Below are 27,647 nucleotides of genomic sequence, written 5' to 3'. Positions count from 1 at the left end.
ATAATGTACTAATACATGCTATGATCTAGATGAATCTTGAAAACATTACGTTAAATGAAAGAAGGTAGTTTAAAAAATCACATACTTATAATTTCACTGAAATGAAATCTCTAGAATAGGAAAATTCACTTGAAACAACAATTAGAGGTTGCCAGGAACTTGGGGGAATGGGGCATGAGGTATGACTGATGAGTATGAGTTTCCTTTGGGGATAATTAAAGTATTCTAACATTAGATTATGATGTTGACTGTACATCTCTTTGAATATACTAAAAAAAAACCCACTGAATTGTATATTTTAAAAAGAATGAGTTCCATGGAATTTGAATTTTATCTCAATGATGTCTTTTTAAGTTTGATGGGGAGCTTGGTGGCTCAGTCCTTGAAGTGTCAGACTCTGAGTTTTGACTCAGGTTGTGATCTCAGGCTTTTGAGATTCTCTCTCCCTCTGCCCCTTCTGCTCATTCTCTCTCTCTCTCTCTCTCTCTCTCTCTCTCTCTCTCAAACAAATAAATATTTAAAACAAAGTCTGAGGTAAAATTCACATAATATTAATTAATCATTTGTAAGTGTACAATTCAGTGGCATTTAGAACATTCAAAATGTTGTGGAACTGTCTCTGCTATCTAGTTCCAGATATTTTCGTCTGCCCAAAATGAAACCCCAAACACAACAGGAGTTACTTTCCATTCTCACATTTTCCCAGCCCCTGATAACCACTAGTCTGTTTTCTGTCTTTAAGGATTTACCTATTTTGGAAAATTCATATGACTAGAATCATACAATATATGTGAACTTTTTTTGTGTGGCTTCTTTCACTTCACATGTTTTTGTGGTTCATCCACATTGTATGATGGGCCTCATTCTTTCTGTTGGCTATAAGCTATAAGCTATTTTTTAAAGTACCTTTAAAAAAAATAATCAGAAACCACTGGAGACCACTAGTACCTTAATACTTGCCAGTACCTGGAGATCCCTGAAATTTGAAGTCAGTAAGCCTTAATAAATCTTAAACATTAAAAATACAAAGGACAAACAAACAGAAATGAGTTTTCTGAGGAAATAGACTTTGTGAAAGTTCAAGGAGTTAAAACCGCCAGCGTGCACTGAGTATTTCCTGTAGGACACTACACCAACACTAAATGACTTCAGAAACAAGTTACCCCGTGTTTTCCTCACCACTAGCCCTCTCAGGAAGCAGCCCTGTGCAACATAACTAGGAGAATAATACCATAGTGAAAGAAACTTCTTTCCTATTAGCTTTTAAAAAATACCTTATATTAGCATAACAATGTTCATGATATGTAATTCTTTTTACCATTGTTAATTATTGGGGAGACATAGCTTTGTAGGACTATCCCTTGAGTTTGAAGACTGAAATTCAGCCTTACTAGTTCAGCTCTAGTGAAGGGTTGAACCTGAGCTTTGAATCCGAAGCCAACCTTTTGTTTTCTCTTACCCTTTACTGGCTCTTCAAGCAAAAATTAAATGAAGTAAAGTGAAGTAAAATAAAATAATAAAATAAAAATTCCTTAATAAATTAAACTCTCAATTCTAAAGTATCAAGAAACAGTGTTTTTTAGTGCATATCATCAGTAAGCCTTCCCAAAGGCAGTATGTAACATTAATGATACACTTCTTTTATCGATAATCTAGGATGTCTGCTCACGTGATGGATCATAGAAAGCAGTATTGCATTTATGATCTTTTCTCGTGTGAGAACAGTTCTGCATGATGATGCTATTATCTACCATTAGAATGGTTCTTGAGGTGATGTGTCCTTTTCATGGTGGCCTAGATTTAACATTTAATGTAAATTTTTCTTTTAAATGTCTACAGAATATACTATGGCATTTTGTAAAAGTCATACTAATAAGAGGGTAAAAATGTTTTTAGTAGTAAAAGAAAATATAAAAATGTTCATTTTAAAACTTTAAATAGAACATTGAAAAATGTGATTATAGGAAAGATAATGGTTTTAGTGTTCAGAAGTCAGAAGTTAGAAAAAACATGTAAAATAATAAAAAGTTATTTAAATGATATATTGGCCTCAAACTTTGTAGTTTGTAGAGGAAATGAGTCAAATCATCACTCAGTTTTATATCCATAATTTTTTCCCATGGAATTTAAAAATTTACTAAGTTATACATTTAGGATTAGAATGTGGTATGTCTTAACATTAGGAATCAATGAAAATTTAAGAAAAAATATTTTGAGTCATTATGTACTTTAATCAAGATTTAAGCTAGCTTATAATTTGGAGTAAATGATGTTTCATTAAAAATTATTGGTATATTTTAAAGTAGAATTTTTAAATCAATGTATAGCCAAAGAGCTTTTAAAAGTTAATGTATAAAGTAATTTATAACAAATTATTCATTGGAAACAATAGAAATAGTGGCATTAATAAACAACTCTTCATGATATTTAATTATTATTAGAAAGAATGGCTTTGATAAGCCAAAAATTCTAAATCCCAAGCTCAAATTATTATTTATATAGATATTTATATAGACTTATTTTGAGATTAATTGGCACTTATTAAAAATCGCAAACAAAACTTTCATCTTGTTATCAAGGGATATATTTTAAAACAAGAAAATAGTGGAAAATCCACCTGGAACTTATATTTCTTAAGAGTAGATGTTTAAAAAAAATCTTTACTGAGACTTTTTCTCTTTGTTTTAATAGAAAGCTTTAGATAACTACTTAAAATGTTCAATATTATGAAATTCGAGGTCAGGAAAAACACATTCTTTGTGTGTTGTAGGTGCTTCCATTTATTTTTAAAGGTAAAAAAAAAAATTCTTAATTTACCACCTGCCTACCTCTAGACATAGAAACCATAACACTTTCTTCAGGCATGACTTGGCCTCAAGTTCTTCTGCTTTCCAAGCTATCTTCTCTCACCTCACTTCACTCAGCAACAGAGCTAACACTAATACACTTAAGTTCTTAATCTGAAATATGGTCTAACATGCAGTGCTTGGACAAAATAGTCATCCAATAAATATCTGACAAATGAATGTATTCATTAATCGCTAGCATAGGTAATTGCCAACCAATGCATTCTTGAATACATAGTACTGATTTAAAATTTGTCTAAGAACACAGTAATTTTTGTTTTATGATAGTCTGAAAATAGATGTCACTCATTCTTTCTTTCAAATAAAGTAACATCTTTGGATTGTATTGGTGAATCCTAGGTGCATATGCCCAGATGCCAGCCATCCTTTTGATCTTATATAAGAACCTTAGAAATAGTCTGTTATAACTTGGCACAAGATATTTTAAATAATGTGTTTAGTGAAAAAGTTAGTTGTATTTACAATATATTATTTTCTTTTTTTGAGAACTCCTGGGAGGAAATAGATTCAGTGGTATTGAGACTTCCAGTCAAGTCATTTTTAAAATCTCTTGTAGTTGCTAAATCGGGTAACTGATTATATTAAAAAATTTAAGGTAAGGAAAATGGAGGAAAAATTGTTCACTGACTCAGTACTATTTCCTTGCAAATATATAGCATTTCACAGATTTTGTTTTGTAATTTAATTTATTCCTGCCTCCTTTTTTTCTTACCCAATTTTTCTTTATTCTATTTCTTCATTAACTTTTAAAACCATATTGCATACATTTTTATAAGCTTGTTTATAATTCCTTAGATAGTAAGGTAGAGTCTAAATGAGTGAATGAAATCTATTACTGAAGAAAAATCAAAGGCCTTGGTCTCAATATACATGTTATGGATATGAACAAGCAATTTGAAATATGGAATTTTTGTAGTGTTTTTTTTCAGTAAGAAGAACTAAGTAAAAATATTAAATAATAAATTTGAAGATTATTAAAAACAATTACCAACAATTTGTGAAATTATGAACTCTCCCTTTATGAAATCTCTACAAATATTTGAAAGGAAATGTCAGAATTAATACTACTTCAGTGGAAGGTCAATGCCTAAAATAAAATAAAAGAAATTTCATCCATTCCAGTTAGCTCTAGATTTATTTATTTGAGGTTTTTTTAATCTTAAAATAAATATCCAGTTTTCCTTGTATTTTATCTTCCACAGATTATAGTAGCATTTAAAAAAAGGTTATGAGACATGGGCTTCAAATAACTTCTCCTGGTACGTTCTGGGAAGAAAAATTACCCCAAAGAGCAAAAATCCTATCTCCAAAGATACCTTAATATAATAAAAGTTGTGAAAAGGTTATTCATTGCTTTTGTTATGTTATCTCTGGGACCATTTAGATCTTATAATGAGGATTCTATGAATTAAACTACCTGGCTTAAAAGTGGCATAACTTTCTGGTATTTTCCTAAGTTCCCACGTAATGGACTGAGAAGAAAATAGGCCATCAAGGAATTTTGTCTTGTTTCTCAATAGTATTCTAAGGAAAGAAAAATGAGTTGTTCCCCAAATGTTTTAGACAATTCTTTGGAGAGAAACACAATAAGGATCATTAATGAAGTTTTCATTCATTCGAATATTTGCTAAGTGCCTAAAATAATCCAGATAATGTGCTCTGGGCTGGAGGGACAAAGAGCAAAGTTAGAGATTCTTCTCCAAGAGGTTAGAATCTGTTGGCAGACACTGGAAATGCAGTGTCATGACAGAAATTCTCTGAAAAAAGATCACAGGGGAGGGGCGTAAATTAGGATGGATGGGAGCAAGGCAGAGGTCGGGAAGGGCTTCCCTGGTAAACACATAACACTTAAATTCAATTTTATAGGCCAAGTAAGAATAACCAGGTGACAATATAACTTTGTTCATCCAATTACAATTCCTTGAAACATTTAAATCCTTTTAGAATGGTTGCTTTTAGCTGAATCAGAGAGTGGGAGATTCTTAGCCAGAAATTCCCAAACATGTTTGCTTTAATCAAACTTCATATTTCTTCAAGTCCTTATGAAAATATACGTGGAAGTTTCATATCATGGAGGTTGGAAAGATAAATAATTTTATGAAATCTATTCTTTTTTTTGAAGATTTATTTATTTATTCATGAGAGACACACAGAGAGAAAGGCAGGGACATAGGCAGAGGGAGAAGCAGGCTCCTCACAGGGAGCCTGATGGGGAACTTGATCCTAGAACCTCAGGATCAAGCCCTGAGCCAAAGGCAGATGCTCAACCTCTGAGCCACCCAGGCATCCCTGTGAAATTCATCCTTAAGCAACTTGATTTCATTGAATTCTTTTACTTTGGTAAAGTCTGGAAATCAAGATTGAATGGCATTTTGATCTGTCTTGTTTTAATTCTTATAGTCAAATTTTTCTTAGATGCTTGGAGTATTCTTTTTATTTCCCAAAAATGATATGAGGTAATTTTGAGTATTTTGAAAATTTGTATAAGGAGCCTATGCTATAGGTTCCTTCTCATTGCTTAGGAATTTCAAAAGCTTCTATTTATCTTACATTGTTAATAAATATGTTTTTGTCACAATTTGTAAGTTTAATACCACTTAGTGATTTTTAAGTAATATTTCAATTGTCATTTGAGAGTTTAATTCTATTGCATTTTTTCTTTTTTATTGTGTGTATATCATTTATATATATATAGTTGAGGACCAGTTTCAGATGTTACATGGATTCTGAAAATTTTCTGTTAATTTTTCTGCTATATTCCATACTTTTTTGATTATTCATTTTTATTTTTTTGATTATTTATTTTTAATTCAATTTATGTTACTTATTTGAATGATGATTTTCCTTTTTTCTCCCCAAATGTTTGTATGAAGAAGTCACCCCAAAGTTTATCTCATTCTGCAAATATTTCTGAAAGTTATTTTAAATTCTTTTATTTTTTAATATTTATGAAACTAATTTTGATATATTCATAACTAAGTAAAAATTAAATTAGTTACATTAATTTTAGGAAATAATTGAGGCTTAACTTCTGACTGAACTTTGTAACAAGGTAATAAGAATTATTTCAATCCTGATTGAAATTCTTTATAAAATCTATAAAAGTTACTTCTATGTATATGTGTCCATATATATATTTATTTTTATTTATATACATATATGTACACAATTTATTTTAGACATATAAATATATATACTTATACACAATAGCATACTGTGCAAATACACGTGTAATATACTACAGACACAAACAGCACTCCTATATGTCTATATATATATGTGTTTTTGTGGCTTTGTATATGTTGTATATATCCTTCAGATGTTGGAATATATTTGAAAACCTCCAGAAGTTAAGGTGCTTAAGTTATTTTTAAGAAATTACTTAATTAGGGATCCCTGGGTGGCGCAGCGGTTTGGTGCCTGCCTTTGGCCCAGGGCGCGATCCTGGAGACCCGGGATCGAATCCCACATCAGGCTCCCGGTGCATGGAGCCTGCTTCTCCCTCCGCCTGTGTCTCTGCCTCTCTCTCTCTCTCTGTGACTATCATAAATAAATAAAAAATAAAAAAAAAAAGAAATTACTTAATTATTCTGAGCCTTAATTTCTTCAGCTGAAAAATGAACTGATGATGTATGATATATAGGATTATTAAAAGAATTAGTGCTAGAGCACCGAGCACAGTTGATGGCAAATATTTGATACTCAATATGTGATACTTACTCTTCATGACAAGTTTAGTATATTTAGATAACAGGCCAAGCTACATTTCTGGATTTTGGAACCCTAGATAGAAAGGTTGTTCTTTAATGAGCCATTTTTAAAGAAATAGTCAGTCAATCCACTCATTAAGATCTAAGAACAGGGTGGCCCGGGTGGCTCAGCAGTTTATTGCTGCCTTCAGTCCAGGGCCCTGATCCTGGACACCCGGGATTGAGTCCCATGTCGGGCTCCCTGCATGGAGCCTGCTTCTCCCTCTGCCTGTGTCTCTGCCTCTCTCTCTCTCTCTCTCTCTCTGTGTCTCTCATTAATAAATAAATGAAATCCTAAATCTTAAAAAAAAAAAAAACAGATCTAAGAACAGTAACCATATAGAGAAAATCTAGGGAAAGTATAGTCACAGTTCTAATCAAACACTGTTATTTTGCTCAATAATTAACAATGTCTTTTTTGATGAGTTTAAATTACTCTTCATTTTCTTATGAACAATTTACACTATCAAACCTCTTTCTAGGTTTGTTTTTGTCACATAATGTTTATGCCATAAATATGTACTCGGGTATACATATATTGACTTTTTATTTAACATTTTAAACTAGCATATATTACTTTCAAATGTGCCTTTTTTCACTTAAAATGAAACATGATATCTGCATAGGTCACACATATAGTCTTACCTTACTATAATTAAAACCACAGTTCTATAAAATACATTGAAAGAAAGGGAAAGAGTAGAACACCAGGCAGGGAGAGAACACTGATGCTATGATGACTTACCCAGGCTGGCACAGTAATTGTTGTGTTTAATACTAGCTCCACCACTACTGGCTCTCTGAGCTGGGGCTGGATGTATAATTTCTCAGTGCCCTCAGTTTCCACAGTTGTATTATTGGAACACTCCTAGTACCTGAGTCATACAGTTGCTAAGATGATACAAAGTGTTAATATATGTAATATGTTTGGAACAGTGGACAAAGAGATTAAAAAATGTTATCGACTTGTAGTTGCACATTTTTTCCTAGTTTTCCCCCACTACGTTTGCATCGTATTCCTTTCTATTGATGTGCATAGAATGAGGACATTTCACTCCTAAACACTTCATTGTTTACCTAGAATTCAATATTTCTTTCCAGTCCTTTATTTTTAAAGGTAAAATTTACATAAAATGATGTGCATATATACACCTTAAGTGTATCACTTGATGAGTTTTGACAAATACTGTAATCTAAACCCCTATCATGATACGGAACTTTACCAATTTCCTTCCATGTTTCTTTCCAATCTGGCCCACTCACCAGAGGCAACTGCTTGTGTTTTCTTTCTTCTCTTTCCTTCCTCCCTCCCTCCATTCCTTCTTTCCTTCCTTCCTTCTTCTTGTATAAATCAGTTTTGTGGGGAGCTTTTAGAACAAAATAAAATGATAAAGACTCTTTTGTAAAAGCCTTCTTCCAATTATTGTAATATTTTTGAGATTCATTCATGTCACATGAATTAATAGTTCATTTTTATGGCCGAGCAGTATTTCACTGTGTGTATCTATCAGAGATTTTTAAAATATATTTTCTGATTGGATACCTGAACCATTTCCAGCTTTTAGCTCCTTTAGGTATTATGCTAAAGCTGCTGGTAATACTCCTTTTGTGAACATTTATTTTTGCTTCTTCTAAGTAAACACGTAGAGCTGATTACTGGAACATAGGTTAGATATATGTTTCATTGTATTAGAAACTGCCAGACTTTTTACAAAGCAATTAAACAACTAACTTTGCATTCCCACCAACAATGTATGAGGATTCTATTTGCTTCAGATCCTTGCCAATATTTGTTTTTTTTTTCAGTTGTTAATTTAAATTATTCTGTTTCTTTCTCTCTCTCCCTCTACCCCTCCTCTTTCTCTGTTTCAAAATAAATACATTTATAAAAATTATGGTTTGTATTGAAGATTTATTTTTTCTCATACTTTTTCTATTTTTCTTTTTTTAATTTTGGGAAAAAAACATTTTTTTGCAGTGTCCGACTTGTTCTTGGCTCAGATCTTGATCTTAGGGTCTTTAGTTCAAGCCCCATGTTTGACTCCACCCTGGGCATGGAGCCTACTTAAAAAAAAATGAGCAGTAAATTGAACAATTATTTTATGAAATTTAAAATTAACAGCTAAAAAACACTTGTCAATGTCAGGCAAATGATTACAGTACTTGTAGCTTGAGATAATATTTCTAAGGGGGCACCTGGGTGGCTCAGTGGTTGAGAATCTGTCTTTGGCTAAGGTCGTGATCCAGGGGTCCTGGGATTGAGTCCACATTGGGTTCCCCTCAGTGAGCTTCTTTACCCTCTGCCTATGTCTCTGTGTTTCTCATGAATAAATAAAATCTTAAAAAAAGGACGATATAAAAAAGGAGAGATAATATTTCTAGGAGCTTTATTACATAAAGACACAAAATATACTGTAATCCAAACCAGTTAAAGATAATCTTTCTGAGAACTGTATTGGATGACTGGAGAAATGATCCAAGTGATGATAAGGAAATTAAGGACATAGATTTATGTAAGATATTTAAATAAAATACTTTATGTATTTTATATTAAGTGAAATATTTCCAAAATGATATTATTTGATATGAAGTTTTAAGTATTAACTAATTCAAACATAATTTAAAAAATCTTTTCATCTGTATCTCTAAAATGTTATTAATTCAAACTGGCCAAAATTTTTAAAAATAATCTTCTCATTGGTATAATTTGGTTATTTATATTGATTTTGGAATTTATAATTTATTTAAACTCTCTAATTCCCACATAAAAATTTATTATATCCACTGAATAATTGAAAAAATACAGAAAAATTTAATACATGTAGATAATTTGAATTACCATGACAATTTTAGCATGACAGTTTTGTACATAATTTGATTTAGCATGACAACTGGAAGTTGAGCCTAGAAATATGTGAGTCTCCCAAGATTACACAATGAATGCAATACTGGGACCCAAATATTATATTTTAATTTTATAGTGAACTTTCTACAATATAGTTCTCATATAGCTCACTTGATAGCTATTTAAAAAAACAATGTTTCTACATAGATTAGATGTTTAGTAAGAAGTGATATTTGCTATCCAGAAAGGAAACTATTTTAAGCTTAGGCATTCAAGTAAACACAACCCTTGCTTTAAAGAAGACAAAGTCACTATCTTGTGTACAGATTTTGACCAGTAAAGCCCCACTAATAAAGCACTCATTTGAAAAAAAAAGTAGATAAGGCAAGCAATTTTCATCACTTAGGCATTTGTTCCTAAAAATCAATTTGTGAAGTTTCTATTTATAGCAAGATAATAAGCAAAATTTAAAAGCTCTTTTCACTGCACTTGAATAATTTGCTCCAATCCTATAAAGTAATGTAAACTATTAGAAAATGACATCATCCAGTTCCCATGCCCTGCTTCTTCAAAAGGTCAGGCTTCAGAAGAACTAAAACAGATTTAAGTTGCACTCAAAATGGTCACAACTGAATAAACCAACCAGACTTACAGGAACATAGTTAAACTTCAGGAATTGGAATTAGATGACAGATTGTGGAGAGTTATAATGTGGAGTAGGAGAAATACTGGAAAAAAAAGACTTCTTCCTAGTGATCTCCCTCTCCAAACTAGCTTCTATGAGCAATCATCATTATATTCAGGGCAAAGACAAATAAAAATTATATATATAATATATAAATATTTATAATATGTAAATATTTTATTTATAAATTGTATATATTAATATATAGTTACCTATATAAATTAATCAAAATGGCATTTTTGAAGGGAAGTAACATTTCAAACAGTTCAAGGAGTTTTCTGATCCTGTTTTTCTCAAAATGTCTTAAGTCTATTAATTGCAATATGTTACCATGGCTTTTTTTCTAGATCTATCAGTTCTATCAGAGGATTTATTATAATTGTCAGAAAAGAATTCTCCAAATATGGATACATGTCTTTTCTATTCTTTTTATTTGAGTGAATTAGTTGTGAATGCCTAAGTGCTAGATTACAGTCCTCATTGCATAAACTAAAAGAAATCTACTAAAAGCAAAGCAAGTGTAATACGTGTGTGGTCATGTCTATATCAAAGAGCTTGGGAAATAAAGTCAACATTATATCTTTTTTGGTTTTGTTCTGTTTCAGTGGTTGGAAATGATGGATTTTATATAATACTGAAAGGGTCCGCCCGACTTCAAACAAAGGCATATGGTAATCTCATCGAAGAAGATGAGTCAACAGCCTCCCTTATACCTCAGAGTTTCCAAGGATTTGTTGTCACTGAAGGCATCAAAAACTTTTTATTTGCTAAGGTACAAACACATGACCCAACAGTAAGAAAGGAATATTTGCTTCTTCCATAAACAATAAGGTATCATTGTTATAAAATTTGATCTCTTCCAGATTATGTAAATCCAAGTGTCTTCAGTGAGTTCTTAAGTATTAAGATAATGTATCTTTTAAAAATGAAAATTTACTATTAACATTGAACTTGAAATTCGTTTAAGAAATTTTAATGAGGGATGCCTTCAACAACATACCAACCCATTGGCAGGGATTATATAGTATATTTGATAACTAGGACAAGGCCAGTGTGGTTGGATCACTAGTGAGGAAGAAGGATAGTTTGAGATAATAATAAGATGATTATTCATATTCTTTTTTCATAATTTGAGTTTTGTTTATTTCCCATTGAGTTGTGTTTCTTATATATTTTGGGTATATGTTAACCCCATTCAGCTATATGGTTTACAAATATTTTCTCCTGTTCTGTAGGTTGCCTTTCACTTGGTCAACTGTTTTCTTCTGTTCTACAGAAGCTTTTTAGTTTAATGGAGTCTTACTTGTCTATTATTGCTTTTGTTACCTGTGCTTTTGGTGTCATATCCAAGAGAGATAAGGGAGAGAGAACAGGTGATTTGAGGAGAAAGAGACAGAGGACAGATTATGAAAGGTCTTTTAATAAAGTCAAGAATGCATGCTTATCCTGTTTATCTGAAGAGCAAATGCTAAGGTGATCAAGAGTTTGATTCCATTACATTTGAAAAGTCTTACTTGAAGAAAATCCCCTGCTTGTATGTATTATTTTGAGACTATCAGGTGGTCAAAAAATTAAAGTTCAATATCTTTCTGGATCTCTGGATACTCTCCATAGGGATCAAATGTGGTTTGACTAGAATTGTAGCTTAAAAAGCCAATTTTAGATTTAGAGAGGCCAAGATGTTCAGAGTAGAAAAGAGCCAATGACACCAGTTAAAGCCAAATTATTTTCCACTATGGATTGAAGTCAGGTTCAAAAAGAATGAGAATAGATAAAACTAAGAAAGAAAGACAAAGATAAAAAATTAGACATAAATGTAAAAAGTATATTGTTATTGATCACACATAAATGGGTAATGTTTCTGATTATTCTTTTTTTTTAAGATTTTATTTATTTATTCATGAGAGACACAGAGAGAGAGAGAGGCATAGACACAGGCAGAGGGAGAAGCAGGCTCCATGCAGGGAGCCTGACATGGGACTTGATCCTGGGTCTCCAGGATCATGCCCTGAAGGCGGCGCTAAACCGCTGAGCCACCCAGGCTGCCCAGTTTCTGATATTTCTTGGTAGAGATGAAAAAGAGTACATTTGCCACTCAATGGCCACATACCATATACCTGATGCCATTTCAATATGCTTTCGGAAAAAAATTCCACACTGGCATATCAACTGTGGAATAAGGCTACTTCTTGGTCCACTTTGGAGTAGTTAACTCCAGTCTTACAGGATCTATTTGTTTGATGAAGGCAAAACTCATGATAGGACCGCCACCTCTGAATTCTACAGTAGGTCTATAAAGGTAGCAGCCATCTGTCATTCTTCCTGCGATATAGTATTTTTTCTCCAGTTTTATTGAGAATAATTGAAAAATAAAAATTGTATATATTTAAGGTGTACATCTTAAATGTAAATAAGGTAAAATTATCACCACAATCAAGTGAATTACCATATTCATCATCTCACATAGTTACAATCTTTTTGTGATGAGAATATGGTACAGTATTGTTGACTTTAGTCACCATGCCTTAAATTAGATCTCTAGGATTTACTCATCTTTCATAGCTTTGAGCAATTTCTCTTCATGTCCTCTACCCCAACCCCTGGTAACCAACATTTTACTCTCTGCCTCTATGATTTTGACTATTTTAGATTACACATGTCAGTGAGATCATACAATGTTTGTTTTTCTATGTCTGGTTTATTTCACTTAACATACTGTCCTTCAGGTTCATCCATGTTGTAGCAATTGGCATTTTCTTTATCCATGCATCAGTGGATAAACATTTAAATTGTTTCCATATGTTGGCTATTGTAACTAATGCTGCAATGAGCATGGAAATGCTGATATTTCCTGGAGAGTTTTTTTTTCTTTAATTGTCTACACAGAAGTGAGATTGCTGGATTACATGGTAGTTCTAAATTTTCGGGGGAAACTCTATACTAATTTCTGTACTAATTTACATTTCTACAAACAATTTACAAGGATTCTCTTTCCTCCACATCTTTGTCAACACTTACCTTTTATCTTTTGATGATAGCCATTGTAGCAGGTATATAGTGATAATTCACTGTGGTTTTGACTTGCATTTTCCTGATGATTAGACACGTTGAGCACTTTTTCATATACATGTTGGTCATTTATATATCTTCTTTAGAGAGACGATTATTTAGGTTCTTTTCTCATAATTTGAGTTCTTTGTTTCTTTCCTATTGAGTTGTGTTTCTTATATATTTTGGATATATATTAACCTCATTCAGATAAATGGTTTACAAATATTTTTTCCTATTCTGTAGGTTGCCTTTCACTTGGTCAACTGTTTCTTCTGCTCTGCAGAAGCGTTTAGGTTTGATACAGTCTCACTTGTCTATTTTTTCTTTTGTTTTTTGTGCTTTGGGTGTCATATCCAAAAAATCATTGCCTATAATAATATCAAAAAACTTTTCTGTTTTCTTCTAAGAGTTTTATGGTTTCAGGTCTACTCTTTAAAACTTTAACCCATTTTGAGATGGTTTTTGTATGTGGTGTGAGATGAGTCCACATTTATTGCTCTGCATATGTATATCTAGTTTTCCCAACGTCATTTATTTATGAGACTATCCTTTAATCAGTATGTTTCTTGGTACTCTTGTGGAAGATTAGTAACCATAACTGTATGGATTTTTTTCTGGGCTCTCTATTCTATTCCACTGGTCTTCATGTCTGCCTTTATGCCAGTAGTGTTCTGTTTTGTTCAGCGTAGTTTTATAATATAGTTTGAAATCAAGAAGTGTAATGCCTTTGTTCTTCTAGTTTGGCTTTTTAAAATTTCACATATAAGTGATATCATACAATATTTGTCTTTGACTTATCTCACTTAGCATAATGCCCTCAAGGTCCATCTGTGTTGTCACATATGACAGTATTTTCTTCTTTCTCATGGTTGAATAATATTCTTTTGTATATATAACATATCTTCTTGGGATCCCTGGGTGGCGCAGCGGTTTGGTGCCTGCCTTTGGCCCAGGGCGCGATCCTGGAGATCCGGGATCGAATCCCACATCAGGCTCCCGGTGCATGGAGCCTGCTTCTCCCTCTGCCTGTGTCTCTGCCTCTCTCTCTCTCACTGTGTTCCTATCATAAATAAATAAAAATTAAAAAATAAAATAAAAAAATAAAAAAAAATATAACATATCTTCTTTCCTATTTATCTATTGACAGACACGTAGATTGTTTCTATATCTTGGGCCTTGTGAATACTCCTATAATAAACATGGAGGAGCAGATATCTTCTCAATATCTTGTTTTTATTTCTTTTGGGTATATACCCAGAAGTGGAATTACTGGATTATATAGTAGTTCTATTTTTAACTGTTTTAAGGAATGCCATACTGCTTTCCATATTGGCTGAACCAATTTATATTACCACCAACATTCTATAAGCGTTTATTTTTCTCCACATCCTCACTAACACATGTAATCTCTTAACTTCTTAAGGATAGCCATTCTGTTAGAATGCATGATTTCCCATTGTGGCTTTGATTTGCTTTTCCCTGATGAGTAGATACTATGAGCATCTTTTCTGTATATATTAGCCATTTGGTTGTCTTCTTTGGTAAAACATCTATTTAGTTCTTCTGCCCATTTTTACATAAGATTGTGTTTAGTTGTTTTAGAGTTGTAGGAGTTCCTTATATATTTTGGATATATTTTTTAATAGTTTTTTAAAATTTTTATTTATTTTTTAAAAGATTTATTTTTTTATGAGAGAGAGAGAGAGAGAGAGAGAGAGAGAGAGAGGCAGAGACACAGGAGGAGGGAGAAGCAGGCTCCATGCTGGAGCCTGACGTGGGACTCGATCCCGGGACTCCAGGATCACGCCCTGGGCCAAAGGCAGGCGCTAAACTGCTGAGCCACCCCGGGATTCCCTATATTTTGGATATTAACCCTTTATCTGATATATGGTTTGCAAATATTTTCTCTCATTATATGTGTTGTCTTTCATTTTGTTGTTTCTTTTGCTGTTCAGAAGCTTTTTAGTTTTGATATTGTCCCACTTGTTGATTTTCACTTTTGTTGCATTTGGTTTTGGTATTGTATCCAAATGGTATTGTATCCAAAATGACTGTAAAGATCAATGTCAAGAATCTTTATTCCCTGTGTTTTCTTCTAGGAGTTTTAAGGTATCATATACTATCTGTAAGTCTTTTAATGTATTTCAAGTTAATTTTTGTGGATGATGTAAGGGTCCGATTTCATTTTTTATATGTGTTTATTCAGTTTTCCCAGCCCTATATGTTAAAAAAACCTATTGTTTCCCTCACTAAATGTTATGGATGATTTTGTCAAATATTAGTTGACTATATGAGAGTCTATTTCTCAGCTCTCTATTCTGTTCCATTGGTATATGTGTCTATTTTTAAGCCAGTATCATACCATATGATTACTATAACTTTATAATATGATTTGAAAGCAGGAAGTATGGTGACTCTAGCTGTTTTCTTTCTCAGGATTGCTTTGGCTATTTGGAGTCTTCTGTGGTTTCACACAAATTTTAGGATTGTTATATTTCTGTGAAAAAATGCCATTGGAATTTTGATAGAGATTATATTGAATCTGCAGATTGCTCTGGGTAACATGGAGATTTGAAAAAATATTGATTCTTCCAATCCATGAGCACAGAGTATATTTCCATTTATTATGCCTCCTTTAATTTCTTTCATTGATGACTTATAATTTTCAGTACAAGTCTTTCACCTCCTTGGTCAAATTTACTTCTATATATTTTATTCTTTTTGATGCAATTGTAAATGGGCTTATTTTCTTAATTTCTCTGTTGTTATTAGTTGCATAGTTCATTATTAATGTAAAGAAATGCCACATATTTCTGAATGTTGGTTTTGTATTCTGCATCTTTACTGAACTCATTTATTAATTCTAACAGTTTTTGGTGGAGTCTTTAGAATTTTCTGTATATAAGGTCATATCATCTGCAAATAATGAAAATGTTGCTGCTTCCTGATTTGGAGGCCTTGTATTTCTTTCTCTTGACTAATTATTCTTGCTGGGAATTCCAACACTGTGATGAGTAATAGCAGTGCAAATGGCACACTTGTCTTGTTCCTGATCTTAAAGGAAAGGCTTTTAACATTTTACTATTGATATAATGTTAGCTGTGGATTTTTTGTGTTTATGGCCTTTATTATGTTGAGGCATGATCCTCCTATACCCAGTTTGTTGAGGGTTTTTATTATTAATTTATCATGTATTTTGTCAAATGCTTTTTAAAAAATATCTATTGAGATGATCATATGATTTTTATCTTCCATTCTGTAAGTCTGTTGTATCACATTGGATTTGTTTATGTTAAAGCATCCTTGTATTTAAGACATAATTCCCCCTTGCTATGCTGTATATCTTTAACTGTGTTGTTGAATTTGCTTTGGACAGTTTATAATAACTTTTTGTCTTTATGAGCACAAGATGTTTCTTTCTATTTATCTGTGTTTTCTTTAATTTCCTTCATCAATGTTTTATAATTTTTAGTGTATATGTCTTTTACCTCTTTGGTTAAGTTTATTCCTAAGTATTTGATTCTTTTTGTTGTTCTTGTCAATAACATTGCTTTCTCAATTCCTTTTTGTATAGTTTGTTCCTCATGTATAGAAAAGCCACTGATTTTTTATGTTGATCTGGTATTTTGCAACTTTCCTGAATTCATTTATTATTTCTAACAGTTTTTTGGTAGAATTTTGGGGTTTTGTATACCTAAAACTTTACCATCTGCAAACATAATTTCTCTTCCTTCCTTCCTATTTGGATGTCTTTTTTTCTTTCTTTCTTTCTTTCTTTCTTTCTTTCTTTCTTTCTTTCTTTCTTTCTTTCTATCTCTTTTCTCCCTCCCTCTTCCACTTGTCATCATTGGTGGTGGTGGTTCTGCTGATGATGCTTTCTTCTCCTCCTTCTCCCCCCCCACTCACTTCCTCCTCTTTTTTTCCTTCCATCCAATTTCTCTGTCTAGGAATTCAGTACTATGTTGAACAGAAGTGGCAAGAATGGATATTCTTGCTTTGGACTGATCTTAGAGGAAAATCTTTCAGTTTTTCCTTCATTGCTTATACTGTTAGCTATTAGCATTTTGTATATGGCCTTTATTTTGTTGAGGTTCATTCCTTCTATAGCTATGGCTATTCTTTCTATAGCTTAGTGTTTAACATGAGTGGATGTTGAATTTTGTCAAATGCTTTTCCTGTATCTGTTAAGAGTATCATGCAGTTTTTCCCTTTAATTCTTTTTTTCCCCCTTTAATTCTACTGTGGTGAATCACATTGTGTAATCTACAAATCTTGAGCTATCCTTGCATTGCAGGAATAGATCCCACTTGGTTATGATGTATAATCCTTTTAGTGTGCTGTTAAATTTATTTCATTAGTATTTTATTTAGCTTGTTTTTGTTTATACATTTGTGTTCCTCTAAAGGGATATTGGCCTTTAGTTTTCTTTCCTAAAGGTGTCTTTGTCTGGCTTTGATATTAGGCTGATGTTGGCCTCATTTAATGAGTTTAAGTGATCTCTTTTCTAGTTTTTGGAAGAATTTAAGAAAGATTGGTATCGATTCTTTTTTGAATGTTTGGCATAATTCTTTTTTTTTTTAAAGATTTTATTTATTTATTAATGAGAGAGAGAGACAGACAGACAGAAAGAGAGAAAGAGAAAGGCAGAGACACAGGCAGAGGGAGAAGCAGGCTCCATGCACCGGGAGCCAGACGTGGGATTCGATCCCGGATCTCCAGGATCGTGCCCTGGGCCAAGGGCAGGCGCCAAACCGCTGTGCCACCCAGGGATCCCTGTTTGGCATAATTCAGTTGTGAATTCATTCTGTCCTGGGCCTTTCATAGCTGGGAGATTTTTGATTACTGTTTCAGTCTCCTTATTTGTTATACATCTTCTCAGTCTTCTATTCTTTTATTTACTTTTAGTAAGATATATATTTCTAAAAATATATCCTTTTTTCTAGGCTATCCAATTTATTGGCATGTAACAGTTCATATTAGTCTTTAATAATGCTTTTTATTTCTCAGCCATAGGTTTTAATATTTCCTCTTTCATTTTTGATTTTACATATTTAAAGATTCACATTTTTCTTAGACTAAGTTTATCAATTTTATCCTTTTTTAAAAAACTCTGAGTATTATTGTTTTTTAAATTGTTTTTCTATTCTCTATTTGGTTTATTTCTGCTCTAATCTTCATTATTTTCTTCCTTCTGCTAACTTTGGGCTCAGTTTATTCTTTTTCTAGTTCATTAAGCTATGAAATTATTTTGAAATCTTTTTTAATATAAGCATTTATCACTATAAGTATTCCTTTTAGGACTACTTTTACTACATAGCGTAAGTTTGGTATGTGGTGCTTTTTTTAGTTTGTCTTGATATATTTTTAAAATTGCATTTAAATGTATGCTTTTTAGTTTCTACATATTTGTGAATTTTCCCTTTTCCTTATAGTTATTGATTTCCAGTTTCATTTTATTGTTGTTGAAAAACATATTTGGGATGATTTTGATCTTATTTATTAAGATGTTTTGTGACCTAACATGTGATCTATCCTGGAGAATATTCCTTGTGTGTTTGAGAAGACTATATATTCTGCTATTGTGTGGAAGGTTCCCTACCTAATATGTCTGTTAGGTCCATTTGGTCTTTAGTGTTCAGGTCAACACTTTGTTGATTTTCTCTGTGAATGCTTTATCCACTTTTGAATGTGGGCTATTGAAGTCTATTATTATCTGTGTCCTTAAATCTAAAGTAAATCTCTTACCAGTAATCCATACAGTATATTACTGGTTCTTGTTTTATTTTGATCTCTTCAGCCACTCTATGTCTTTTTATTGCAGAGTTTGATACATAAAAATTAAAATGATTAACAATAAACATGAATTTACTGCTGTCATTTTGTTAATTATTATCTTTCTGTTGGTAGTTATTTGCTCTCTTGTCATCCTTTGTTACTTGATGACATTTTTATAGAGATTTGCTTTGATTCTTTTCTCTTTATCTTTTGTGTATCACTAAATATCTTATGATTACATTTCTTAAATTGATAACAACTTTAATCACATACAAAATCTCTCTACTTTACCCTTTCTTGTGTACTTGTAGCCAGAGTTTACTTCTTCTTATATTGTATATCCCTTAACAGCTTTTGTGGTTATAGTTATTCTTAATATCTGTTTTCTAACTTTTTTATTATGATTTGAATAAATTTATGTACCACCATTACCATGTTGCATTATTGTATATTTGATTGTATATTTACCTTTACCAGTCAAAGTTGTGTTTTCATGTGCTTTTACATTACTGTTTAGTATGCTTTTGTTTCAGTTTGAAGAAATCTCTTTAGCTGTTCTTCTAAGGCCCATCTAGTGGTGATGAACTTCCTCAGTTTTCATTGTCTGAGAAAGTCTTTCATTTTAAAGGATAGTTCTGATATAGTCTTTGGCAATTTTCTTTCTTTTGCTACCTCAAATATATCATTCTACTCTTTCCTGGCCTGTGAGGTTTCTACTAAAAAATCCACTGATAATTCCTAGTGTGATAAATTACCTTTCTCTTGCTGCTTTCAAAACTATCTTTGTCTTTGACTTGAAAATTTAATCATAATATGTCTTGATGTAGACCTCTTTATATTTAGCCTACTTGGATTCTTTGGACTTCTCAAATCTTAATGTCTGTTTCCTTCTTCATGCTTGGGAAGTTTTTAGTCATTATTTCTTTAAGAAGGCTTTTTGTATCCTCCTCAGAGTAGGATGTATGTGTGGTAGTGGCTCTGGGTCCACTGGCTCTTTCTTGTCCATGTGCCAGTACTCAGGGAGCTATGGTGGTTCTGGCTCTGGGGGCACACAGTGGCTCCAATTTCAGGAAAGCTCAGGAGTATGGGCTCTGTTATCTCCAGCAGGTGGGGCTACATTGGCAAATACTGTGGAGGTCCTCTGTGGTGAAGGATGCTTAGGTCACCTCCTCTTCTTTACATCCACCAGAGAACTCACAATGAAGAGGACTACTTTTAGCACTGAGCTATGCTGGCCTGGGAAGTGAGCGGGCAGGTAAAATATTTCCTTCCTTTTTCTATTTGGCCATTCTTGGTTCTTGTGCTTTAGTGGCATGTTGTAGTTTCTTAATTATATTCCAACATTCTCCCAGAGATATTTTCACTTGTGGGATAGTTGCTAAATCATTTTTTGTGAGGGAACTAGGATTGAGTGGGACCTCTTAGTCTATCATCTCGATGACGTCTGTGATATTATTTTAATTTACTGACCTGGCTAAAATTGAAGGGAGTAGGGAGAGGACAATTTTAGAGTCTTCCACTTGATCTTCCTTAATAAGTGCTCTGACCACTAAGGCCAAGAAACCAATGTAAGGTAAGTCTCCATTCAAATCATACATTTAAGGCCTATGGAAATTGCCATGAGGTAGGTTTGTGGACCCCGTGGAGTTACTGTGAACCAGATCTAGGTGAAAACTACATTTTTAAATGCATTCTCCATATTTTCTCATGTAACAGATGGCCATTGTGACACTTAATGTATTAAGGTTTTAAAGTCATTTACCCAAGTTTTAGGGTTCAGCAGAATACTTTCTGGGGCTGTGAATACAACTTTATCTTGAGCTACACTATTCTTATAATTAAATACTAGGCCCAGTACTCAGCTTTTTCTGACTTCCAACTATAGAAGAGGAGATTTCATTTATATGCTGCTATGGATCCCTTGGATTGCTTACTTCACCTTAAGCTGATGATTAATTTTCTTCAACCTTCTCTGTCTTTCTCCAATGTACTGATATCACCAAGCAATAGGCATTCTATTCTGTGATTCTTATAATTATTCATCCTCCAACATCTCAAAGGTCTGAGGTATTGTAATTTCCAGTGCATTCTTTTCTGCCCACACTCCATTCCTGTTCAATACCATTAAAAGTTTTATCAATTGTAGTACTACAGTATGCCAGGGACTAGCAGTACTATCAATACTACAGTCATGGATTTTTATTGCAAACTGGCTGACAGGCAGTTCACAGCTCTAGAGTCCTTTCCCCCCCTACTCCTGATAGAATATTTTGAAAAAATAGAATAGAAATAACGGCAGACAAATTTCTTAGCTGTCAGCAACCCTGAGGCTTTCGTTTAAGTCTGCTAAGGAACAAGTATATGATTATTAACTAAAATTTATTTCAGATTGTTAAAAATTTAAATAATCCTTGCCAACAAGGATATAATTGCCAAGGACAATTTTCCTTGCCATTGTCTCCTGTAAGAAATGTAAGTTTTAAGACATGTTGCACATGCCTAAGTTTTATTGTTGAACTTTTTATTTATTTAATGGGACTTTAAAAAATAAAAATAGTATGACTCTCAAAGATTTGTGCTAAGGAGTTTTTGTGATTTTTCTCAAATAAAAGAAAAATATTTTTTCCTTCCATCTATTTGGCTTCTTTGCTATTATTTTCTTTTTTATTGTGTTGTATCAGACAACCAAAGAACAAAGAAGAAAAAAAATACTATCTTTACTCTTCAATAAAAACTTCTAACGGTTTTATAAACAAGTGGCCACTATCTGAGTATAATGAACATAGGTGAAAAAATACAGTCTAAAGATCAGATTCATTTTTCTTAAGATACAAACTGCTGTATTTCCTCCCTACTATCAATGTAAACTGGGCTCAAAAAATTAGTGTGACACAAATATACAGCAAGAATTTTTGTTTTTGCTTTTCTGGACATTGATTTGTACAATAAAGCAAAAACACTTTTCTATTAGAGTGTTTTATGTAAGGAAAGGAGAGAAAAAATATTTTTTCCTTTACAAGATCATCAGCTTAATGATTCTAAGTAGTTTTAATTTTTAAAATTTATTTTATCTTTTCTAATTAACCTCACAATTTTTCAAATAACAATCATAAAGAAAATCAAATTTCTTTAGAGTCATCTCAGTATGGCATGGTAACACACACATCCTCACACATGCAATCATAACAATATTTTAAACTTTGTAAACTTTTGTATTTAATATATAAATATGTATTTTGCTATGTCCTGTCTTTTATTAAAATGTATTTTTGACATTATAACGTAACATTTAGCAACATTATAAAAGCAAATACTTAAGTTGAAGATCCTCAGTAATTATTAAAAGAAATTTCCAATTAGTAGAAGTTTTCTTTTAAGAATAAAATAACATTTGAAATCATATGTAAAGAAAATCATTTGTTTAAAAAATGTATTGAATAAGTTGGACACAGTAGAGTAAAATTATAAAATAGCTTTATTTCTTATTCATAGCTAAGTTTTCAAACAAGCTATGTAGCATTATTCTTCCCTGTTCTCTGGATAAAATCTCAGTCAGATCCTATGTATTAACAAATAATCTCATTTTTTCTTAGATATTATAATTTCTAGGGCTGTCTTCATATCAAAATTTCTAACTGTCATGCTTGACAGCCCAGCTTGTGCCTTATTGTGCCATAATTCTGCAGTGGAGAAAGGGGTTATTCATTCCTCTTTTCTTACTATGAATCCTATTCAACTAGCTAGCGGCTTTTTCTGACTCTTTGCAGCCAGGATCAAGAAGGAAGGGAGGGTGGATATTAGAAGTAAAAGTCTTTGGTTATCTTTTGTGATTTGATGTCTAAATGCAGTGCTTTATGTATTCTTTTTCCTGTAACACCCTAGAAGGGTGCTATCTCCTCTAGGAGATTATTTAATACTATATCCTTCATCCAAGGCTTTGGGCAGTTAGAAGACCACTGGTCTTTCTTTTGGGGGTTCACATTTTCTGGCAATTCTTCAGCTTCACTCCTTTCTCTGGGCAGTCCCACACTGGTTACCTTTTGTGGACGTACCTGGCTGATGGGACAGGTAGAGTCACATACTTATTCTCTCAAATTCCTAGCTCCTCACTGTGAGTCTCTGGGAGAAAGGAAAGGGACAGAAGGAGAAGACTCTGACAAACTCTTACTGAACAAGCTTTGTTCTCAGTTTCCTGATCTCAGCTTACAGTCTCTTGAGTTAGGAAATGAGCTAAAGTTCACAAAACTAATTTTACAATCTCTGAATCTCTGTGCGAGTTCTGCAAACTTTAGTCCCTGTCACTCTGAAACAACAGGAAAAAAGTCACTTTAGGAAATAGGAAAACTCCAACAAGCACTGTGACATAAGTATCTATTATCTTTCTAGCCTTTATAGAAATAAATTTTATTATATATAATTTAAATTTATAAAAATATAAGTTTAACATTCTGGGATAATTAGAAAAATTGCATTTAATATTCATTGGTGTACCTACAACATCCCATTTTATTTATATATGTATATATATGTGTAATATAATTCATATGCAATTAAATATGTGCTTATCCACAACACATAGAAAAAAGCAAATGTTCTAATTATATATGATGTAATCATATATCCTATTATATTTGTTAAATATTATATAATTATATATCCTATTACATATATATAGTATGATATATTATATATATATATATATACACACATAGAATACACATAATACATAGAATGTAAGGGCACATTTTTTTATTCACTTATTTCCACAGAAAATTTACTTGTAATTTTATTTTTTTCTTGAAACCCACTACAATTTGGCAAAAGCTAAGATATTGAAATGTAGCTCTTTACAGTGTGCATTTTGCTACATAAAAATTTAGTTTCAACCAGTTAGCTATTAAAAGGAAAGGTATTTTTTCCCCGATGCTACAGATTCACAGTTAAATTGACTAGTTTTATCAAGTATTTGTACTCTAAGATTTGGACTCTAAGATTTGTACTCTAAGATGACACAATCTTGAAAAGACTACAGATGTAGATTTTGGAATTATCTGCAACGACATGTGATATGCAAACCACAAAAATAAATAATGACTCTGATTAAAAAAACAGTATAAAAAGAAAGGGCTCAATTCAAGGAGCAAATTTGATTAATTCCATACTTTGAAAGATGGTAAAGAGCCACCAAAGAACCCAGCAAAAGAGCAGAACTAGAACTGTGACAGGGTCCTAAAAGCCAAGGGAGATGCTTAAATGGTTATCAACATTTTGAGGCCCTTTCTCTCTTTTTATGTGAGCTTTGCGTAGTTGTATCTTGTGACCCATTGTGAGCATTTGTTAGATGACTTGATAGCATCCTAGATGGGAGAAAATAGATTTCCCTTGAATATATATAATTTAACTAATTAAAGTTCAAACCCTTAATGTGATAATTTTTTGTGCTCTTCTTTAGCAAATTAGTTCATTAAATCTAAAAATAAGACATGACTGACTTGACTAATTGCATATTATTCTTAAGCAGGTTGGATGCTTTGTTGCCTTGATAATTCTTACAAAATTAGTATTTCTCAATAATAAAAATTATAAATCATAAAATATTTATTTTTTTCTCATCCTCCTGCTCTTGTTAATATTGAGACAGTGATATTCTATTCATGTCTCTTACAGATCAGGCTTTGCTTTTGGATTTTTGTAAGCATGTTTCCAAGCAGGCATACAAATCAACACACAGACACACACACACAAACACACACACCTATTATTTGACAACATTGTGATGGAACCAAGGATTACTGAAATAAAACATAAGGAATGCTTGTAAATAACTCTTGTTTGGAGGAAGAGAAAGTTCATTGTGGTTTAGAGTGGTCAGGAACATGTCATTGGAGTTAAGGAGCTTGAATTATGTCTCTAAGTGGAGATAGTTTATAGATCAATAAAGAAAGGCAATATCTGTTTATTTTATAGAATTCCGTAGAATAGAACATATATTGAAGGAGCCTCCAGGGACATCTGTGTTTTCCTCACGTTGTGTGGCCTTATGCAGTGACCATGATAACACCACTTTAAGAACACAAATGATGCAGTCAGGCTACATTGCAGCTCTGAAAACAGACAACCTACTAAGGCTCTATGTTTAAGTTTCCTTATCTGTAAAAACTAAGCTAATAATAATGACCTCATAGATCATTGTATTAAGTGAGATTATATAAGCACTGAGAACAATGTCTAGCATATTATGAGAACTGAATTTTTTCCTATAGTTATTATTATTATTGTTATTATTGGTGTTTTTGCTTTTAATTCTATTTTTTTTTACTGATTTTGCATATGGGCTGTCCTATTTTTTCTTTTATTTTTATTATTTTAAAAAGATTGTATTTATTTATTTGAGAGAGAGAGAGAAAGTGAGGAGAGGTGTGAGAGGGAGAAAGAGTCTCAAAAGACTCCATGCTAAGCAGAGAACGCAGTGCGAGGGTTCATCCCAGGACCCTGAGATCACGACCTGAGCCAAAGGCAGACGCTCAACCACTGAGCCACCGAACTGCCCCTGTAGTTTATCTTTAGAGCTAGTTGGAAGAGTTCTTCTTTGATGAAAGCGCAGTAAGGAACTATACTAATCACTTGAAAAGAGTGTTAACTTCATACATTTTAGAAAGATTAATCTGACAGTTTGTGTCATACTCTGGTGTCTTTTGATTACTGTTGTTTTCAAGAGATTTGATTTTTGCTCACAGTTATTTAATATTTTCATGCTAGAGCCAGCGGACTTCCCTGATTATTTAATCACTTTGCTCTGTGTCAGGATGTGCTTTTAAAATTAAACTTTCCCTTTCCTGAAGAATGCCTTAATAAATTTTGCCTTAAAAATAAACAGCCTAACTAATATATGATTGATATTTATAATAGATAGAAAAGTTAAGACTTATGTGGAAGTAAGCCCTGTCTTTACTCCTATATTTTTTGATAAAAAATTATGAGTGGGGCACCTGGATGGCTCAGTCAATTAAGCATCTGGATTAGGCTCAGGTCATGATCCTGGGCTCCTGGGATCAAGTCCTGCATCAGGCTTCCTGCTTCCTTCTCTCTCTGCTTCTCTCTGTCTCTGTCTCTCATAAATAAATTTAAAAAATCTTTTTTAAAAAGTTATGAGCATTCAGGTCTTGATCTCAGCATCATGAGTTCAAACCCTCTTTTGGGCTCCATGCTGGGCATGAGGACTACTTAAAACAAAAACAAAAACAAAACCACAACTTATGAGCATTTTAAAGAAACAATCAAATCATATCTTTTGGGTTCCATTAATTCTTCATTTGAATATGAAAATAACAGTGCTATTTTAAAAATATTTACTAACTTTTTTTTTAAAGGCAGGGGAGTATTGTAGTGTATTTTACATGTGAAAAAGTCATTTTGTCTGTTCTGGGTAGAGTATAGTGGATTTGCAAAATGTGGTGAAGGAGGCAAAGCAGGGAAATCAGTAAGACGGTTCTGGTAATAGTGCATGTGGAACTGTTATTTATCTGGATAGTGTTGCTTAGTAGAGAAGTATAGGTATAGATGGATGTGGGATATATTTAGGATGTAAAATTGACAGAACTTGCTTATGGATTGAACACAAAAAGTAACTGAAAGACATGACTTAGTGATCATTTCTAGAATTTTAGAGAAATTGGTGAATGTTAATATCATTTATTGGGATTGAGAAGACTGAGGTAGAAGAGGATTTAAGAGAGAAAATGTAGAGTTCTAATTTGGTGTTTTATTTTTTAATTTTTTTAAAGAACTTTTTTAAAAGATTTTATTTATTTATTCATGACACACACACACACACACACACAGAAAGAGAGAGAGAGAGAGAAAGGCACAGACACAGGCAGAGGGAATAGCAGGCTCCACGCAGGGAGACTGACATGGCACATGGGACATGGGACTCGATCCTGGAACTCCAGAATAATGCCCTGGGCCAAAGGCAGGTGCTTAACCACTGAGCCACCCAGGGATCCCCTAATTTGGTGTTTTAGATTCACTATTTTGAGATGCAAAAATATATCCAAGTGGAAAGGTATGTTGACAGTTTGAAATACAGGTCTAGATCTTAAGAGTGTCAGGATGTTGCCTGTATCCATTTGGTTGCTTAATAGTATTCAGTTATATGAATATACCACAACTTATTTATCTATTATTCTACTTATAGACTTCTGAGTTATTTCCAAAGCAACAATTATCAGGTACAAAGTTTTTTGTGCCAAATGTTTTTAATTCTCTTGGATAAATATGTAGGAATGAAATTATTGGTTGATGGATAAAATAAATATTTAACTTTTCATAAAACTGGTAAATAGTTGCCCAAAGAAGTTGTAATGTTTAAAAGTACAGGCATAAAAATAATAGTGTTGAAAATAGGACCTAATATTTTGTTGTTTATATTGCTAAATATAAACTTATAAAATATATGAGTTGGCTTGATGGCTTTGCTAGGTAAAAGTTGGAAGTAGAAACAATTAATACTCCAATCATAAGTCTGATGATGAAAGCAGTGATGGGAAAGATGATGAATTATAATAGCAACTGTTATTTAATGAGTATCTACTATGTACATACACTAAGTTACGGCTAAATTAAGACTTTCATAAAGTGAAATCCTCATAGCAACTCTATGAGACATAAATTAT

General features: G+C 32.6%; 1 protein-coding gene across 1 annotated transcript in view; it reads left to right on the top strand.

The window, feature by feature from the left end:
* The window catches only part of CNBD1 (cyclic nucleotide binding domain containing 1), a 541,281-nt gene that overhangs the window by 246,037 nt on the left and 267,597 nt on the right, over window positions 1-27,647 (top strand). Inside the window, exon 7 of the mRNA XM_041768591.1 lies at window positions 10,752-10,918. Coding sequence (XP_041624525.1) covers window positions 10,752-10,918 — 167 coding nt within the window. The remainder of the gene's footprint in view (window positions 1-10,751; window positions 10,919-27,647) is intronic.

This window comes from Vulpes lagopus, chromosome 9, assembly GCF_018345385.1.
Source record: "Vulpes lagopus strain Blue_001 chromosome 9, ASM1834538v1, whole genome shotgun sequence".
NCBI classification, from domain to species: Eukaryota; Metazoa; Chordata; class Mammalia; order Carnivora; family Canidae; genus Vulpes; species Vulpes lagopus.
Note: the sequence above shows the minus strand (reverse complement) of the source record. Positions and strands in the feature narration are given on the sequence as shown.